The sequence below is a fragment of the Paroedura picta genome, chromosome 5 (genome assembly GCF_049243985.1).
Source record: "Paroedura picta isolate Pp20150507F chromosome 5, Ppicta_v3.0, whole genome shotgun sequence".
NCBI classification, from domain to species: domain Eukaryota; kingdom Metazoa; phylum Chordata; class Lepidosauria; order Squamata; family Gekkonidae; genus Paroedura; species Paroedura picta.
Genome location: NC_135373.1, coordinates 10,671,040 through 10,690,564, shown reverse-complemented (window position 1 = coordinate 10,690,564; position 19,525 = coordinate 10,671,040). Strand labels below are relative to the sequence as shown.

Genomic DNA, 19,525 nt, shown 5'->3' with positions numbered 1-19,525 from the left:
AGATGTCCATGGACTACAATTCCCAGAAGAGAGGCTCCTGGGAATTGTAGTCCATGGACATCTGGAGGGCCGCAGTTTGATTACCCCTGATCTAAAGTCTAAACAGAGTACTTGGTTGGCAACCAAGTCTTGACTGTTAAGGTTTGGAGGAGTAGCATGTTTCTACCTTACACTCTAGATTTAAAAGGCTTCATCTTATTAAATCCAAAGAGACCTGATGGTCCATCAGTCCATCTAACAGAAGGTCCAGACATCTCTAGCCACCAGAAGCTACCTTAGCAGCCCTTCTCAGTCCCCCAAAGCCTAAAAACCTATGATATATGTCCTCTAAAGTTGTTAACTTGAAACAGGTTGAGAATTGAATATGCCTTGGTAAGTTGGTAAGCTACACCAAAAACGACCTCCCAAAATGGCCACCTGGAAGGACGGGAACAAAATGGCCAAGTGTGGATGATCCTTGAAAAAGAGCCTGTACGAAGCACCACGTACAAAAGGAATTTGACAACACTTTGTAAACTCAAAACCTGAGTTTTGTTACAAATACCTATAATGCAAAGCTCTTGCCTTGTTGGTTTGGTATCGAATTTGAGTCATCCCTTCCAAGGTGCTACAAGATAGTGCCCATAAAAACAAGGCAGTAGAAGGTGCCTGAATGAAAAAGTACTTCTGATAGGCAAAATGTGTTGCATAGATCTTGTACCTCTCTTCCCATGTTAGAGGCCAAAACACTGGTTTCAAAACAAGATGCCCAGCTTGTGTAGGCCGAAGCCTAATTTGAGTGCGAAAAAAAATCATAGAAAATGGTCTGGATTGGAACTGAACTGAGAGATGAGGTCAGTTTTCTTGGCATTCCCCTTACATAAGCAACCCAACTAGCAGCAAGTTCAGCAAAAACAACCCCCCTAAGCCTCTCACACCACCGCTATATGGGACTTGTTCTTGGTGCTTGCGCTCCTCAACGTGAACAGCATTGATAAAATATTCATTTTTCACTGGGATGGTTGCTTTGTTCTCATCGTCGTGGTCGTGGTCATGGCTGTGGTCGTGTTCATGGTCATGGTCGTGGTCATGGTCATGGTCATGGCTGTGATCATGGTTGTCGTGATTGAGCAGCGATGGGGTCCCAGTGACAGAGGGGATTTTGATGTTGGCCTCAGTAGGAGCTGGCAAACTCTCCTGAGTGGACCCAGGGGTAACTTCTTCAGTGGTGTTACTGTCACTTTGCTCGGGCAGGATTGCAAGTCGTGGGATCTTGGGAGCGAAGTAAGTTTTGTTGGAGAGGTCAACATTGCAAAGGTTACCGGAGCAACAGGAACCCACCAGCGTGATGGCTGGGCTTCCTCGCGTGACTTTGGTGCACTCCTCATCCTGAACGCAACCCTTGATGGGCCTGGTCAATGAGAACTTGCCTGAAAAATATTTGAAAAGAGGGATGGAAAAAGTGGGGAAGTGAGGAGGTTATTCGGAAGAATTTTTACTTCATTTACTTCATACTTGGCCTCTGGTTCTGTGATATTTATCACACAGATGCTGGTGCTCCTGAATGCAGCCTGCTGGTTGAGCCCGGGCAGGTTGCCCTTCCCTTCCCTGCTCCCGCGTGGGGGGAGCACTTGGCCTGGTACAGCTTGTCTGCCCTAGATTTATGTTCCTATAGGGAGCCAGGGTGGTGAAGTTTAGAATGTGATATTACAGTTCATCACAGTACCCCATTCTTAAAAATAAAAATTGCCACAGGAGGCTCCACAGTGCCATGCAGTACCACAGAGCCACTTGAGGCATTTTTTGTCCCTTCTGGGATGCTGTAGTCGGGGAAGGAGCCAGGGCAGGATAGCCTGACTCTTCTCCTGCCTCATGAGCCAGTCTTGACGTAGGCCTCCGTTGTCCTCTAGGGCAAAAAATGGAACGTGGATATATCCACATTCTCTTGCCACGGGGCAACAGAGGGCCTGAGTTGGGCCACACCTGGCATAGCAGTGGACCGGTGTCAACATCAAGAGGAACTGGGAATTAGCCCTGCCACTGGATGAGTGGTGAGGCGGGGCAAATTCCCAGTGCGGAAAAGGGTTCCTGAAATTTTTGCTGAAGGGCAGGACACATGTGCAATTAATAAGATATTATTCTTTGAAAGATAAAGAAACACAGATAGACTTGCTAGACCCCTGCCCCCCCAATCTGGTTGGGGGTTCCATACTTTCAGACTGTAGTTCCCACCCAATTACCCCCCCCACACACACACAAACACACAAAAGGAAGAATGCCAGAAATTAACGCAATACGCCCACTTGGCCAGGAGTAACTTGGCATGTTGGGAATGTCCAGGGTAATGATGCTCTGTTTTTTGGGCAAAATTCTATCATTACAGCATTGCCTCTTGATGTATGCCTACATAATTTCCAAGTCATGTAAGCATGTTGAGTTAATTTCTGTCATTCCTCCCTGCTCCCAGTAAGTGCATCTCCAATTATTCTACAGGAGAGATTTTTGAATAGGCCTTATGAAGGCCCTTGTGGCCTTAATAGGACTGATACATCTTTTCATGTGCTGCTCAGGTTTTCTGAGCATAAAAGGGACTATTATATTAAGCTAGTAATGGAACAGTCTTCCTCCTTCATCTTCCTTTGCTTACTGATAAGGATCCTAAAGCTGTCATTTTATCAATAATAAAATAATAAAAAGCCCTTATGTTCAAACAATGATGAATCGTATTCAAGTATTCAAATATTTAAAAGGCTGCCATATAGAAGTTGGAGCAGAGTTGTTCTCTCTTGCCCCAGAGGGACTGACCAAAACCAATGGGATGAAATTAATTCAAAAGAAATTCCATCCAAACATCCGGAAGAAGTTCCTGACAGTTTGGTTTCTCAGTGGAACAGGCTTCCTCAGGAGGCGGTGGGTTCTCCATCTTTGGAGATTTTTAAGCAGAGGTTGGATAGCCGTCTGATGGAGAGGCTAATTATGTGAAGGCTCAAGGGGATGGCAGGTTACAGTGGATGAGAGATAGGGTTGTGAGTGTGCTGCATAGTGCAGGGGGTTGGACTAGATGACCCATGAGGTCCCTTCCAACTCTATTATTCTATGATTCTACAGGAGAGATTTCTGAATAGGCCTTATGAAGGCCCTTGTGGCCTTAACAGGATTGATACATCTTTTCGTGTGTTCCTTGGATGCAGGTTTTCTGAGCATAAAAAGGACCGTTATATTAAGGTACTAATGGAACAGTTTTCCCCCTACATTTCCTTTGCTTACTGATAAGGATCCTAAAGTTGTCACTCTAGCAATAATTAAATGTGTTTTAATCCTTATAGCCCTTACGTTCAAACAACGATGAATGAAAATACTTTGCTGCACAAGATCTGTTATGCAGTGAGCTTCTGAGGGAATAAAAAAGGGGAGGGGGGAAGGAAAGGAAATTCCCTGCTTTCAGTAGGCCCCTTATATGGTTCACACCAACTACAAACTCTGGTGTTTGTTTTTCTGCCAAACTATCAAGTCTCTAGGGGGACTGGAACACCCAAGCTTGCCTAACTGAATGGTGGCCATCTTACCAGCTCTCATAGTGATGTTGCCATGGAAACAACCCCGAAATGAATTGTAGCACTTGACGATGGTAGAATTGTCCACTGAACACTCATCACCTTGGCAGCTATAACATTCCACCCCGTTCGGAACCATTGCAGACTCGTTCCCTGGAAAGCAAAAACCTGGAATGAGTGTGGACAAAGTGCATAGGTGCACCCTCTATATCAGCGATCCCCAACCTGTGGGCCGCGGACCACATGTGGTCCGTCAACTAATTGGAGGTGGGCCGCAAAGGACGCCTTCTCCCCCTCCCCCGGCCCTTTACTTCATCCCCCCCGGCCCTTTACAACACACTTCGGGTGTCATTGTCTCCCATCACTCGTTGCAGAGAAACAAGCTCAGGGTTCTCATTGATTTGTCATTGTCATGAGTTAAAATGTCCATGAAAATAAAATGTTCCTTATGTTCATTGTTGTGGCGTGTCTGTATCTTATTTTGAAGGGATGTTTAAACATTACCATAGCGATCAGAGAGCGTTAGGGCAGTGGTTGAGAGTAGAGGAGTAAACAACCCCCCCACACACACACCGGGCCTCAGTAAAATTGTCAAGCGTTGAGTGGTCCCCGGTGATAAAAAGGTTGGGGACCACTGCTCTACATGGTTTCAACACCCTGCCTTCTCTTCCCAAAGCATGCTGGGTACACTGGTCTGTGAAGGGGGCGTTAAGAAAACGGTGCAGTTTCTCAAAACTATAGTTCCCTGTTTCACACATAGGGATGCCATCCTTCAGGTGGGACCTGGGGGTTCCCTTGGAATTACAGGCCGTCTTCACACTAGAGTTCCTCTGCAGAAAATGGCTGCTTTGGAGGGTAGACTCTATGGTATTGGCTCCTCTAAGGTCCCTATCCTCCCCAGGAACCATCCCCAAATCTCCAGGAGTTTCCCAACCTGGATCTGGCAACACTACCTCCTTATTCCTTGCTGGTGGCCAGGGAGAACCTGGAAACCTATTTACATGAAGGAAATCATGCAATTGTACAAGTTTAAACTGGTCTATGTTAATCATAGCCTCTCGTGGTGCAGAGTGGTAAGGCAGCAGACGTGCAGTCTGAAAGCTCTGCCCATGAGGCTGGGAGTTCAATCCCAGCAGCCGGCTCAAGGTTGACTCAGCCTTCCATCCTTCCGAGGTCGGTAAGATGAGTACCCAGCTTGCTGGGGGGGGGGTAAAACGGTAATGACTGGGGAAGGGAATGGCAAACCACCCCGTATTGAGTCTGCCATGAAAACGCTAGAGGGTATCACCCCAAGGGTCAGACATGATCCAGTACTTGTACAGCAGATACCTTTACCTTTACATTTATGTTAATCATTCAGAATGCACCCCAAGCGTAGGATGTTGGGGCACCAATAAGGACACTTGTCTTCCTCCCCTCCCCTCCTAAAAACAGTGATAGGGAAGGGGTGTTCTGATCAGGCCACGGTAAAAGGAAGAGGGAAGCATTCATATATCTGTTCTCCATTCCAGTGGCTCTGATCCATACTGGGCTCCCTGAACCTGCTATCTGAGGCTATATACTGAAGGATCTGCTCACTGGTCACAAACATAGCATTTGGCTCTCAGTACATTTAGAATAAGAGAAATGCAGTGACTGGGGTTCAAAGGGGCTGTCTTTTGGAGAACACAACAAATGGTAGTGGGGCGTTTGAAAGGAAGATGATTCTGTTGGAACTGCAATCAGTAAGTAATCTGGTGAAGTCAGCCTTGAAGGGCTGTTGTTAAGCTATTTAAGCAGCTAAGCTGTTCCTGTGTACTTACTGGTGCATCATGTGTTACAGCAGAGGTTGCAGTGGGAAAATCCCAAGCACATGCTCTGGGATTCCCTTTATTTAAGCTGGGCTCCTGTCCACTTCCTCTTTCTTCAATAAGAGGAGATGTATGTGTATGTGTGCTCTGAAGCAAGGAGAGTCCTCCATTAAAGCTCCCTGCTGACGTGTAGTCTGCCTGCAGCCTAGCCACAGAGGCTTACAATCTGCTGTTTTTGTAACTACTCTTTAAGCTGTTGTATCCTGCTTCAGTAAGGAGACTGAAGCAGATGCATATGATATATATTTCTGTATAATATTTCCAGTAAAGATTATTCTCTTTTGAACCTCAAAGCACTGTGAGGCTGGATCTGTACTTCATCCACAAAGGTAACTAATAATGGCATACTGTCAAAATGTCAGGTAGCTCAGCAGCTCTATTTCTCTGGAGGGACTCTGGACCAAGCCTAGACCGAAAGTCTGAACAGATTCTCACCAATGGCTTGCAGCTGCAGATTTCTGTGGTTCAGTTTGTTGTTGCAGAAGCTGCTGTTGCACTGGTACAGCTGGGAGAAGGCAATAATGCCATGGAGCTCAACTGCTTTGTCGTTTTGCCCAGGCATGCCCAAGCCGCAGCCCTTCTCGCCAATCAAGAAATTCCCATGACCTGCAGATGGGAACAGAAGATATGCAAGGAAGTCAGGAACGGGGATCTAACTCAGAGGGTGTGACCTGATACTGCAAAAGAACAAAACTGCTCCTGCCTCTTCCTCCATCTCCTAATTAACACATGATATTACCATGTGCACAGTATTAACAGGGGGCACAGTGGGATGATGTCACCATCAAGGATTAAATTTGCCTGGTCTGACTGGTTATAGTACAGAATCTATGTTTTGCATTTGTTGCTGCTGCAAATGCAAACTAGAAGAAGAAGTAGAAGAAGTAGAAGAAGTAGAAGAAGTAGAAGAAGAAGAGTTAGTTTTTATACTCTGCTTTTCATTGCCTGAAGGAGTCTCAAGCAGTTTACAACTATCTTCCCTTTCCTCTCCCCACAACAGACACCCTGTGAGGTAGGTGAGGCTGACAGAGCCCTGATTTTTACTGCTCGGTCAGAACATCACTAACAGGGCTGTGAATGGCCCAAGGTCACCCAGCTGGCTGCATATGAAGGAGGAGCAGGGAATCAAACCCGGTTCTCCAGGGGGTTAACCTGCACTGGTTTTTTTTTTTTTTATCCCTGGTGACTCTGAATTAAAGAAAGCCATCTACACGTTATTCAATTTCCATTTTGATATTTAGTGCTTTGAATTTTCCCTCTGCAACATCTATGCTTATGCTGTAGTGAACCTTTCCCCCATGATATCCAGGAGCGGATATAACTCGCTACATTTGAGGAAACCACTGTGACCGTTTACACAATGGGAAACTCAGTGCCCCAGTTCCCATGTAGGAGCACAAATCGGGGGCGGATGAGGCAGATTGGGCCAAATGCTCCCCCATGTGGGTGCAGGAAGAGGTGGGGCAACTTGCCACGACTAAAACTCCAGCCTGCTTCCCGGCATGAAACCTCCAGTGTGTAAATAGAGAACCCCAGTATTAAGTGTAGATCTCTGCATTTTGCCGGATTAACTTCCTTCCCAGCCTCTCCAATGCTCATGTAGCAAATCAGTCTTTCGCTGATTGGTCAGGGCATCAGTTCAAAGACTGCTTGGATCCTGGTTGCCATTCCCTTATTTCTGCCCTCATTTTGTGATCTGTTTTAAAGTGACTGCGCTCCAAAATCCTACAGTTCTCTGAGCAGAGATTTGCCTCTTGGATTTACTTTCCCCACCTCGTTCTCTGTGAAGCTGGGACCCCTCCCCTTCCCATCCCTTCCAGGCTCATCATTTGCTATTGTGGAGGGGGGGGGGTGGCTCGACAGGACCATATATGGTCCTATCACCCGATACATGTTTGACAAACTTAAAAAATATATTAAAATTAATTAACTGCCACCCATTCAGGAAACCTTTTTGGGGCTGTTAAGAAAGCACAGGGTTTTACAAAACCTTGTTTGAGAAAGCCAGGCCTGAAGCATCCAGAAGAAGTATCTGTCCAGCCGCTGCTTAGAGGCAGAAGAAGAAGAAGAGTTGGTTCTTATATGCTGCTTTTCTCTACCCGAAGGAGTCAAGGCGGCTTACAATCGCTTTCCCTTTCCTCTCCCCACAACAGACACCCTGTGAGGTGGGTGAGGCTGAGAGAGCCCTGTTATAACTGCTTGGTGATAACAGTTTTACAGCGCCGTGGCAAGCCCAAGGTCACCCAGCTGGCTGCATGTGTGGGAGTGCAGAATCGAACCCAGCATGCCAGATTAAAAGTCTGCACCCCTAACCACTACATCAAACTGGCTCTGACTGTACTTCCTTAGTTAACAAGAATTGCCTTGCTGGATCCATCTAAAGTCCATCAAGTCTGTGTTCCAACGAAAAATTGGCCAGATGCTTCTGGGAAACTGGCAAGTAGGTCAAGAAGGAGATGGCATCCATTATTACGTGTTCCCCAATATTAGGCCATTGCAGGCATTTTACTGTACAAGGAGGTTGCATGCAGTTATCAGGGCTTATAATATCATCATGGCTAATAATAATCCTATTTTTAAGAGCTATTGCTCACCCCTATATCTTGTGGTGGTGAGTTCCATAGGTTAATTACACGCTGAGCAAGGAGCCTAGCCACATTACTTGTCCAGGCAGTGGGTAGAACCTCTTAATCCTCACCCTCCTTCATTAACACATTCCATTTTGATGCTCTCCGTAAGCTGTTGGCAGAACGTACCTAGCCCGGCTTCCCAGCATGGCTTCCTATTAGCCAACATCAGAGCTAAAATAACCTGTTTTCAGTGCTGGGACTCATCCTTGAAAATATGCCAAATAACGAGGCTTCATTCGAACATCTTGCCAGGACCTTTTCCTCAACCAGGGCTGTAGTTGTCTTTCATCACTAGAGGGAGCTGCTGTGTTTTTAGTCAGAATTTCAGAGAAACAAATGAAAGGGGGAAAAACTTCCATGGTCTTCCCCATCACTCACAAGAATTTCTTCTTGCCAAGACAGTGTTTTCATGGCTGCCGTAAGATGCCACAAAACATTAATAACAGGCAGGAACTCAGGTTGTGGCCATGCTCACCTGCCCCTTCTCCACCTGATGGAGCACATCTGAAAGTTTCTTGGGTTTGGTAGTCTTGACTCAAACTCTGATGTGTCATGATAACCAATGGAAGGCACCTGATAAAATTGGACATTATTTCCTCCTGGGGTTCTAAACTGGAAGGAAGTGGTTTAGAGATCTGCTCTCACCTCTGAATAATCCTAAAAGGCACCAAGGAGAAAAGGTGAGGGACCAAAAGACAGAATTAAGGTTGCCTGGCAACTGTTGAGAAGGCTGGGGAGGGGGGGAAGGAACAAACATCACAGATGACATTTTTTGAGGGAAAATACAGCTTTACATACTCATCAGAATTTGATCCAGGAAGTGACAAGGGTAGCTCTGGGAATCACTGAATACTCTGTAATAAAACCATAGAATTGCTGGTGATTCCTAGAGGTACCCTAATCATTTCTCGTGAAAGGTCCAGCGAATACCATAGGCTGCTTTGTTTCCTTTTATCCTCCCCTCCTACGCACATACACTGCTTGAAACAGTGGTGAGCATTAGGGCCTAGGGCTTGCCAAACCTACCTCAGATGGGCTCAACCCCCAAGGCTTCCTTTTGGAGAAATTAAAGAAGAGTAAATGCCTACTCACTCCATTGTACAGCAGCCACTGTTTCCACGCACACCTTGCTGGCCTCGGCACATTTCATTGTCTTCATATTCCCTGGACTGCAGCCACCATCCCCGATGTCCACGCAGTTTCGGCACTCCAGGGCCAAGACACCTACACAACAGAACAGTGGGAAAGGATTGAGTTTTGCTCATCAATGAAATGCATCATTCTATTACACTGATAGCTCACCCTTCCTCCAAATTGTCGAAGAACACTGGATCAGAGCAGGGGAGAATCTCTCTGTCTCTGTCTCTGTCTCTGTCTCTGTCTGTCTCTGTCTTTGTCTCTGTCTTTGTCTCTGTCTCTGTCTCTCCATCCATCCATCCATTCGATTTCTAGCCTGCCACTCTTGGAGACTGGCTCTTAGAGACTGGCTCGCGGCGGGTTACACAAAAATTCATTAATACAATAAAAGCCCATAAAATCCCATTAAAAACTCAATAACAGTACAATAATCCCAGAAGGCAAAAACCCTGATTCCTAACAGAATACTTTCAGAGGCAGCATGGGGGGGGGGGCAGATGTTCGGCACTGAGATGTAGACACCCCAACATTACATTGGCTCTAGCGCTGGCCCCGATCATAAACCTTGTGGAAGAGCTCCATTTTGCAGGCCCTCTGGAAAGCAGAAAGCTCTCTGAGGGCCTGTAGCTCCTCTGGAAGCTCATTTCACCAGGTAGGGGCCAGGACCGAAAAGGCCCTGGCCCTGATCAAGGCCAGGTAAGCCTCCCTAGGCCAGGAATGGTCAATAAATTGGAACCTGAGCCATTGTATGGGAGTGGCGGAATACATACAAACAAACAAACAGATAAACCAAACAACAGGATGCTACCTTGAGGTGCCAAGACAACCATCTGGGATACGTCAGGTCTCAAGCATCAAAGGTCCAGAAATCATGACAGAAAACCAGGGAGGTTCTGACACATGCACTGATATTTTAAATGTATCTTTACAGCTTGGTCCGAAACACCATAAATAAATCTGTTGTTGATATTGGCTTCTTGATGCTGGCAGTCAGAGCATTACTGCCTCCGGATATGGAGGTTCCCTTTACTCCTTATGGCTAGTAGCCATTCCATACGCTGGTCCAACCCCCTTTAAAGCCATTTATGCTCATGGCCATCACTACGTCACTACCAGCAGTGAATTCCACAATTGAATCCCTTGTTGAGCAAAGCAGTCTTTCTGTTTGTCTGTCCTGTACGTATTTCCCATCAGCTTCATGGGATGCCCTCCGGCCTTTTCTGGGAAAGGGAGAACAAGCTCACCCCAGGAGCTCAGGTTGAAATATTTATCCAACTGTCTCTCATCCAACCACCCTATGAGGGAGATCAGTCCCATCTCTCAGCCTAACTTGGCCTTTCCCAACCTTTTGACCGTGGAAATATTTTTTCCGCCTTCTGAAACCGGGCCGGAAGTGAAGTCAGTTGGCCACGCCTCCCTGCCACACCTGAGGAGGACTGGGGAGGGGAGATAAATATGTCAGTTTGAGGCAGGAGTACGCCTCCAGGTTTCACCCCCTTACCTAGGCATGGTGTGAGAATGCCACTCCGAGGTCAATGGAAGCAGCTGGTAACCTGCTTTTGCGACAGTGCTGGGAAACGCTTGTGGCTGAGTCCAGTAAGGCAGCAAGGGTCGGGAAGCTGTAGTGGTTCCCAGGAATTTGATATTGGTGCAGCTGGGTTTTACTTCCTGCCTTATTGGATTGAGCAACAAGCTAGAGAACCAGCCATAGCTCCCCTCCCCTCTCCCAATGAGTTCTCTCATGGTTTCTTCCTTTGGGAGGAGGTGGAGCCCCGTACCTACCCTCGCCTTAAACTGCCTCCTGTCAATCCTCCCTTCAGTCCTCCTTGAGCCTGTCCATTAACACAGGTGGTGATATCATTTCTGCTGACATGGCAGTTAGAATTATAGAAACATAGAATTGGAGGGATTTCCTGGGTCATCTAGTCCAACCCCCTGCACTATGCAGGACACTCACAACGCTATCGCTCATTCACTGTAACCTGCCACCCCTTTGAAGCTTCACAGAATCAGCTTCTCCGTCAGATGGCTATCCAATCTCTGTTTAAAAATTTTCAAAGATGGAGAATCCACCACCTCCTGAGGAAGCCTGTTCCACTGAGAAACCGCTGTAACTATCAGGAACTTATTCCAGGGGCTTCTTCAAAAGGCTGCCCTAGATGGATGGTGTTAGGTCATACACACTGTAGAGTTTCAAGTGAGGCCAGTACCCATCAACAAAGGCCACAAGGGGCACATTTGGTCTCTTTCCTGGTACAGACCACCCTCAAATAGAAGGACCTGTATGATTTCTGTGTCAGCTCTGGCTACATAAATCCCGATAATGGGCATCATTGCTTGGCTATGTGCCACCAAAAGGGGGGCTAGCAGCCCACAGATAGTTCAAGCAAGTATCAAGCTCCAAATGAATGTTATTTTTAAGGAGTGGCTGCAAAGTGGCCTCCTCCAAAGCAGTCACAATGGCTTCCTTTCTCAAGGAGGCATTTGGACCCAACCACCCTTCCTCTCTCCCTTTGTTTGATATAATTAGGCAGGAAAGGAAAAGATCAAAGAGACAAGGGGAGGGCTGGATGCTTTGGAATGGTCGGTTCACATCTTCTGGCTGGAGCGGTTGGAATTCCACAAAGCCAAAGCACCAATCAGAAGACAGGACAATATCCAGTCATCAACAGCTGGTTCCATCAGAGTGGTTTGTCAGGGATCCGAAGGTTGAGCAACAAAATACACTAATATTAAAATGCAAATATGATTAAGTGTGTAGCAACCACAGACTTCCTTGGTGGTCTCCCATCCAAGTACAAAACAAAGCCAGCTCTGCTCAGCTTTTGAGATCTGATGCAATCAGCCTAGCCTGGGTCATCGAGGTCAGGGAGTCAGAGCACTACCAGAACTTTCTGATATGTCCTAATCCATGACATGTAGGGACATGACGCTTGGATGACAAATCAACAACGGTTGACTGGAATAACAGTATCAGCAACAGCCTGATGTAGCACTCCATGGTTGCCACTGGTGGTTAGCTGGATCTGGCAAAGGCATGGATTCGGAATGTTAGGTCCACCCAAAGAATTGGCAGAAGAGGTCTTTTCATGCTTTTCTCAAGTGGACTTTCCTCGAAATTCCTCTCTGAGGATCAGGGGAACCTCACAAACAAAATGTATCAATGGACAGGGGATGAGACTGGAATAACAAGTGGGGAATTAGCTCAAAGGATCACTTCCCTCCTTTTCTATGTACAGCTTGCAGCAGCAGAGAATGGGAAAAGAAACTCTTCCAGTGGATTGACCCTTGTTGTCACACTCTTGTCATCCTGCTTGTGAGGTTCTCCTGACCAGCAGGGAGGACTTTGGGAACAAACAGTGGGCCATAAAATCATAAGAGAAGCCCATCCAGTCCAGCGCTCTGTGTCATGCAGCGGCCCAAACTCAGGTGTCATCAGGAGGTCCAGCAGTGGGACCAGGGGTCCGCTTGAGGAAGCCAGGAAAAGATCTTCCAGTACATTCCACAAAGTCTTCGGTGGATTCAACCCATTTTCTTCAGACAGCACCACTTTTGACCACAGTCTCCCCCAACAACATCAGGTTTTACAATAAGCTCCTGCTAATATTATGCAGATGCATGTTCCCTTCCCTGCTGTTTCGGTCCGCTGTTGACAGAACAGCCACTTGTATCTTTCTGCCTTGCTTATGAATGGGGAAATCTCTCCTGGAACCTCATTGTACCTGCCCTTCTTATTTGGTCCTTGCCCCTTTCCCTTCCATCCTGTTGTCTTCCATTCCCTCTCCTCTCCCAACCCTTTCTTGGCAGGGCAGCATCCGCTCTGGTTCTGAGCTGGGCCCAACCCTCGGAAGAGGCCAGGAGGATTCACCAAGGTGCTGGAGACAAGTCCACGATGTACGATTCACTGTTCTGTTCTGATGTCTGTGGCAACCAGCCCACCCCACTCCTTCTTGAGCTCTCTCAGCCCCACCTACCTCTCAAGGTGTCTGTTGTGGGGAGAGGAAGGGAAGGTGATTGTAAGTTGCTTTGAGACTTCTTTGGGCAGTGCAAGGCAGGTTATAAAACCCAACTCTTCTTCTTTGACACCTATTGATTTTTGCAAATCACTTTCAGATCACGTTGCCAACCTCCTGGCACTGTCTGCAGAACTCTAGAATGACAACTGATAACAGCAATCAGTTCCCAAGGTGGGCAGAGGGAATGGCAACTCCAAAGGATGGACTTCACGCTATTATACCTTGCTGAGGTCCCTGCACTCCTCAAACTCTGCCCTCCCTGGGATCCACCACTCCGAACTTCTGGGAAATTTATTCCCCTACTAGGCTTTACCCCCTGCTCTCTGATCACGACTCTCACCTGCTTTGATTTGGGAGTCTGACTAGAGAAATGAAAATACATAAAACCTCCGGGGGGATAAAGCTACCCACTTCCAGATGGAGGCTGGAGTTCTTCTGGAATTCTCCTGGAGTTCTTAAGATTACAGAGATCAGTTCCCCTGAAGAATATGGCTGCTTTGGAGGGTAGACAGTACGGCATCTTCTCCCATCCAAACTCCCCCCACTTCTCAGAGTGTTCATGCCTCAGTTTCTACCCCCAAATCTTCAGGAATTTTCAAATTTGGAGTCGGGAACTGTACCAAGGAGGGGAGAACTGCAAGGGCAAAAAAGAGTTACGCACCAAGTCCTCCCAACAGGAGAGTAAACATGGGGCAGATAATGTCACATTTCCCTTTCTGGCTCTTGTTTATTTATAATCTGCAGGCCTAATTTGAATCAGTAGGAAAGTGTTTCCAAACAGGATTAGGCTCAATAACCTCAGGTTACTCCACTCTTAGGTGGAGTCTGCATAGGGCTTTTTATCTAGTCCCACTCTGAATAAATCCCTGCCATCCACACTGAATTCGATTTCCATTTTGATTTTGGGCACTTTAAATTTGCCCTATGCAATATGCATGATTGAGCCCCTGCAATATCCAGGAGCGCATATAACTCGGTATAATTGATCAAGCTGCTTTGAGGGCTCCCAATATTAAAGTGTAGATCTGTACTTTGCTGGATTAATGTCCTCCCTACTGAGCTAGAGTAGCAGTCTGTTCCTGATTGGCTGGGCGCCATTTCAAAGACTTTCTAGTTCCTGGTTGCAAGACTTTCCTCCCAAGATTTATTGTTGCCCTACTCTTGGAATCTGTTTTAAAGTGATTGCACTCCAGAACCCCACACTTCTCTCAGCAGAGGTTTGCCTCATTCTGTGAGGCTGCTCCTAGCTCAGCTTGACTCCCCCCTGCCCACCCGCCCGCCCGCCCGCCTGCCGGCTCACTCCTTCAGGAAAGGAAAGAAACTAGCAGCCTTGTGCTCAAGTGCAGAAGGCTTTCTGTTTCAATTCGGGGACGAAGAAGCAGAAAGACTTGGATTCAAATCAAGGCTACCCTTGAAAATGTTTTGGAAACTAGAGGTGGTCCAGAATGCAGTTGCAGGGTTGTTGACTGGAATATCATGGTCAGCTCATATTACTCCAGTTCTGCGGTGGGTGACCTAGCTGTAAGTTAGTCTTCAGATCCAATTCACTGTGTTGATGTTAACCTTTTAAGCCCTTAACAGTCTGGGATCCTCAAATCCATGAGACCGCCTCTCCCGTTACAACCCTCTGCACTCCCTTTGGTCATCACCTAGTCTTTCTCAACATTTATTATTATTATCATTATTATCATTATTATTATTTAGATTTTTATTTACCACCTCTCCCGGAACCGGCTTGTGATGGGTTACAACAGTCCATAATAAATCCCCACTAAAAATTAAACAGGATGTAAAAGAATTGGAACATACGAGTAGGAAAACATGGCGGTATCAATTGGCTATTATTATTATTATTATTATTATTATTATTATTATTATTATTATTATTATTATTATTTAGATTTGTATTCCCCACCAATCCCAGAACTGGTTTGTGGCAAGTTACAGCAGTCCATAATAAAAACCCCAATGAACCCCAATCAAAATTAAACAGGGCGTAAAAGAATCAGAACATATGAGTAGGAAAACATGGCGGTATAAATTAGCTGTTCAACCCCCCATTATGACATCCAAAAGGGGAGTGTTGAGAGGGAGCCAGAGCCCGACACCAATAGGTTTCCCTGGTGTATTGCTGCCATTGACGCCCGGGGGGGGGGGCTTACTTGAAAACCCATTTGCAGACAAAAAAACGCTCCCAAGTTCTGATCAAGCCTTATAGGATAATGATTAACGGAGGCAGTTTTGAGACATAAGCTGTTATTGTGAATAACTGTTTTTAACTTTGTAGTTAACCATCCTGAGCTAAACAGGAGATGGTGGAGAAATCCCCGAGATATTCTTTAGGCTTTCAGGAACCCCAGAAGTGGTGGGTTGAAGCAGACCCACTTGGGGCCCCTCCCCTTCTCACCCCTTCCAGGCCTATCATTGGCCACTGGGGGAGCAGGTCAACATGGCAAGATATGGTCGTGTCGCCTGATAAATGTGACACGTTTTGTTTCCACAGGGCATGCAAAGCTGAATTATTTAGGCTGGTTTTTGGAGGGCAACCGTGTGTTCAGGCAGTATGGTGACAGACACATATTGTTATATTATAATGTTAATAATCATAAATATCTTATGTATCTACCACCATCTGCTGTTTAGCTCTGGACAGTTAACAACAAAGAGCCAGCTTGGTGTAGTGGTTAGGAGTGCTGATTTCTAATCTGGTGAGCCTGGTTTGATTCCATGCTCTCCGACATGCAGCCAGCTGGGTGACCTTGGGCTCGCCACGGCACTGATAAAGCTGTTCTGACTGAGCAGTAATATCAGGGCTCTCTCAGCCTCACCCACCCCACAGGGTGTCTGTTATGGGGAGAGGAAGGGAAGGCGAATGGAAGCCGCTTTGATACTCCTTCGGGTAGAGAAAAGAGGCATATAAGAACCAATTATCTTCTTCAATAATATCAGGGCTCTCTCAGCCTCACCTCCCTCCCAGGGTGTCTGTTGTGGGGAGAGGAAGGGAAAGGCGATTGTAAGCCGCTTTGAGACTCCTTCAGGCATATAAGAACCAACAGTTTTTCACTATAAAACATTTTACGTCACAAAACCGCCTCTGCTAATCATTATCCTATACGGCTTGAGCAGAACTTGGGAGGGTTTTTCTGCCTGCAGAGGGGTTTTCAGGTAAGGAGGCTTTTCTGACATCAGCCATAGGCCTGGTGGAACAGCTCCATTAATATTCATGTTTTATATTTGTTATTTGGTTTTATGTGGTTTTTACCTTATTGGTTGAAACCAACGCTGTGAATTGACTAAAAAATCCAATAAATAAATGAACGTTATAGTTCAGTTAGACTGTTTCCACACTAGGGTTTTGTCCCGGATTTGTATTTTCACAGGGTTGAGCTTTTTGCTCATTTCCACACTGAAATTCCCCGTTTTGGGCGCAGACTCGATTGGTCAACAGCAAGAAAATCCTCCAAAATCGGTTTTTTTTAAAAAAAAAAAATTCAAAGCAGGGTCTAACGGGGTCTAAATCAGGAATGGCCAGGTTTTCCCGACACATCCAGCAGCTTTTTATTTTACAACGGTCTGGCTTGAACCCCTTAAAGAGGGTCATCTTTGCCTCCATCCCACATATCTTCAACCTCCCAGTCTCAAGCTTGGTAACATAATCACAAAACTCTCTTAAGATTCATGCTATTGACCTGCCGGATAATCCCTGATTTACACTGTCAATATCTAACCTATTTGAATCACTCAGGACTCAGTAACCTCAAGGAGGTTGTGTTTGAGAAAGATAGGGCTCCCAAGTTACAGTGAACATACACATAATCCATGTACGGTGTACGCTTGATTTTCTTTATGCAGCAGCTAATTCCCAAGTTACATCTGAACAGCTGAACATGCAAATTCAACCCCAGGCACTGATCTCTGATTTAATTTGGAACATGAATTCATGTTGCTTCCTTGTTACAAAGAAGTGTACACACATACATGAAGGTTGTATTCATGTCACGTCATAACACGTGAACGGGGTTGAAGTGTGATTCTAAACGGCACCCTTTCCATGGAGGTATTGTTCTTATGAGAACAATGGCACACAATAGTGAGTAGAGAAACCCCCTGAAGGACAATTCTCACGGAAAAACAGAACATTCTGGAAGGATCTTTTTGTTGACTGTTGATATGCTAAACCTTCCCCGCTTGGTATTTTCCTATTGTCTCACACTCTATTCTGGGAGAAATTGTTCAAGTGGGCCAAGCGGAATCCTGATAGAAACACCCAGAGAGAAGAGGCGAAAACACTCACTCTTCTCCGCGTAAAAATTTCTTGAATTTTCGTTACTGCGACAAAAACGGGCCTCAAGTCTTCTTTACGAGCACATGAGTAATGTATGGCCTGCCCTTAGAAGAACTGTGACTCAAAGTTTTTGATGGAATGGGGGGGGGGGTTGGTTGAATAGAGAGGCCACAGTAAACATTTAAGTTCTGGGGTCGGTTCTTGGGTTGGGTCAGAGGTGAACCCGTTTCTGCCACTCGACTGAGCAGACCCGAAGAAAAAAATTCCAAAAGTTGAACTTTGACCTCTGGATGCCCTACCTGTGTTGGCAATCTGTTGTCTATAGCCCCCATTCAGTTGGGAGAACTTGGCCTCAGGCCCATTTTCCCAAGTGCAGTTTTTGTGGCAAAATTCTCTTGAACAGATGGGTGGAATTCATCCCTAGCAGGTTCCATGGCCACCAGATTAAGTCCTGCTTGCTCAGTGAGTGTCTATATGCAACTTTTTTGGTGAAGGTAACGTGAAATTAGCATGTATTAGTAACTAGCCTGGAGCCTTTGACCATAGGGTGAGAAAGAAAATCTCAGCAAATAGCTTCCATGTTGCAGCCTGTAAGGGAAGCCAAGCAGTAAAATAATAAACTGCTCAAGGTCACAATCCTGAGTGGAGATTTCAACCAGGTTTTGCTAGTCCAACTCCATCAGCCTAGCATCAGCCTTGGAAGTTGGACCCCTCATTTCTAATTAGAAGTCTCATGTTTGGAGAAAGAAAAGACAGAATACCCTATTGAAAGGCACAGGATCACCTGCTCCTTCAGCCACTGGCTATCAGATGCACATACAGAATCATAGGATCATAGAGTTGGAAGGGGCCATACAGGCCATCTAGTCCAACCCCCTGCTCTACGCAGGATCAGCCCTAAACATCCTAAAGCATCCAAGAAAAGTGTGCATCCAACCTTTGCTTGAAGACTGCCAGTGAGGGGGAGCTCACCACCTCCTTAGGCAGCCTATTCCACTGCTGAACTACTCTGACTGTGAAAAGAGTAGTTCAGCTGTAAATACACATTTACTGTAAATACACATGTCCGTACACTGGCAACACACATTCCCAATCCCACAACTGCGGTCCAGTTTCCCATAAAATGGAAATGCTCCTTGCACCGGACATGCTGCAATTTTTTGTAATTTCTTTCCTGGCCATCCCCAAACCACGTCTTCTGTACATGACAGTGATTCTCTTTCCCCGAAATCCGAGACAATTGAGGATTTCATCACCTCAGAGGATCTGCTCGACACCATATTCAGCACCAGGTAATCTAGATTCCACAGGCCCTTCTAAGAACCCAGCTATCAATCTATGTGTATCTGAGGATCCATCATTCTTGCACATCCAGGATGGTCCTCTGATGTCAATAACACGCATGAGCCTTCGACCTCTTACCTTTTGAGGAGAACATGAGTGTCCCCAGGAGGACACAAGCTGGGAAGAGAAAGCGGGACACCATTGTTATGTTTTGGCTCCTTTCCACCTCCCTTGGGTGCCTCCAGCTGCTGTCCGTGTGTGGAAGATGAAGCTAAGAGACTAAATATTAGTAGACAGTTGAGGCGGGGTGTCACAGCCTCTTCTGTGGGCCACTCCTCCTTAAGTTTTGGAGCTCAGCACTTGGAAGCCAGCCCAGAAGAGTCTTCTACCTCCTTTACATCCCTTCCTCAGCAATTTGAGGCTCGTTATTTTGGGCGTCACCCCTCTGAGGAACTAGAATAGCCAGTTGGGGATACTTCCCCCCCCACACACACACTGACGCTGCCGTTCACCCAAAGCTTCAAGGGTGGGGAAGATAATTATGGGCGAGTCTGGGAAGCAAAGGAGACCTGGGCTGAATCTGCACTTACTTTATTTAGTCCTGTTGAATTCAGATCGATTTGAGCTCGGGTCTTCCTGATTATTTCCCCCCGATTTGAAACAGAAAGTGCTCTGCACTTGATTTGGGGAGGGCGGAGGATTTCTCCTCCGTTTGACTGCTGGTGGAGAATCAGCTGGCGGCTGGGGGGGGGGGAGGAGGGGAGCCAGGGGAGCCGGGAGCCGGCTCCTT

At 46.4% G+C, this 19,525-nt stretch overlaps 1 protein-coding gene across 1 annotated transcript; it reads right to left on the bottom strand.

Annotated features, from left to right (window-relative positions):
• Positions 1-49: 49 nt before the first annotated feature.
• On the bottom strand, positions 50-19,100 carry LOC143837060 (ly6/PLAUR domain-containing protein 3-like). Its single transcript, XM_077336479.1, has 5 exons — positions 18,874-19,100; positions 9,106-9,237; positions 5,819-5,989; positions 3,546-3,686; positions 50-1,409 (listed from the first exon to the last, which is right to left on the bottom strand). The coding sequence occupies exons 1-5, from the start codon at positions 18,935-18,937 to the stop codon at positions 856-858; spliced, it is 1,062 nt and encodes a 353-aa protein (XP_077192594.1). The 5' UTR covers positions 18,938-19,100; the 3' UTR covers positions 50-855.
• Between the last annotated feature and the right edge of the window lie 425 nt (positions 19,101-19,525).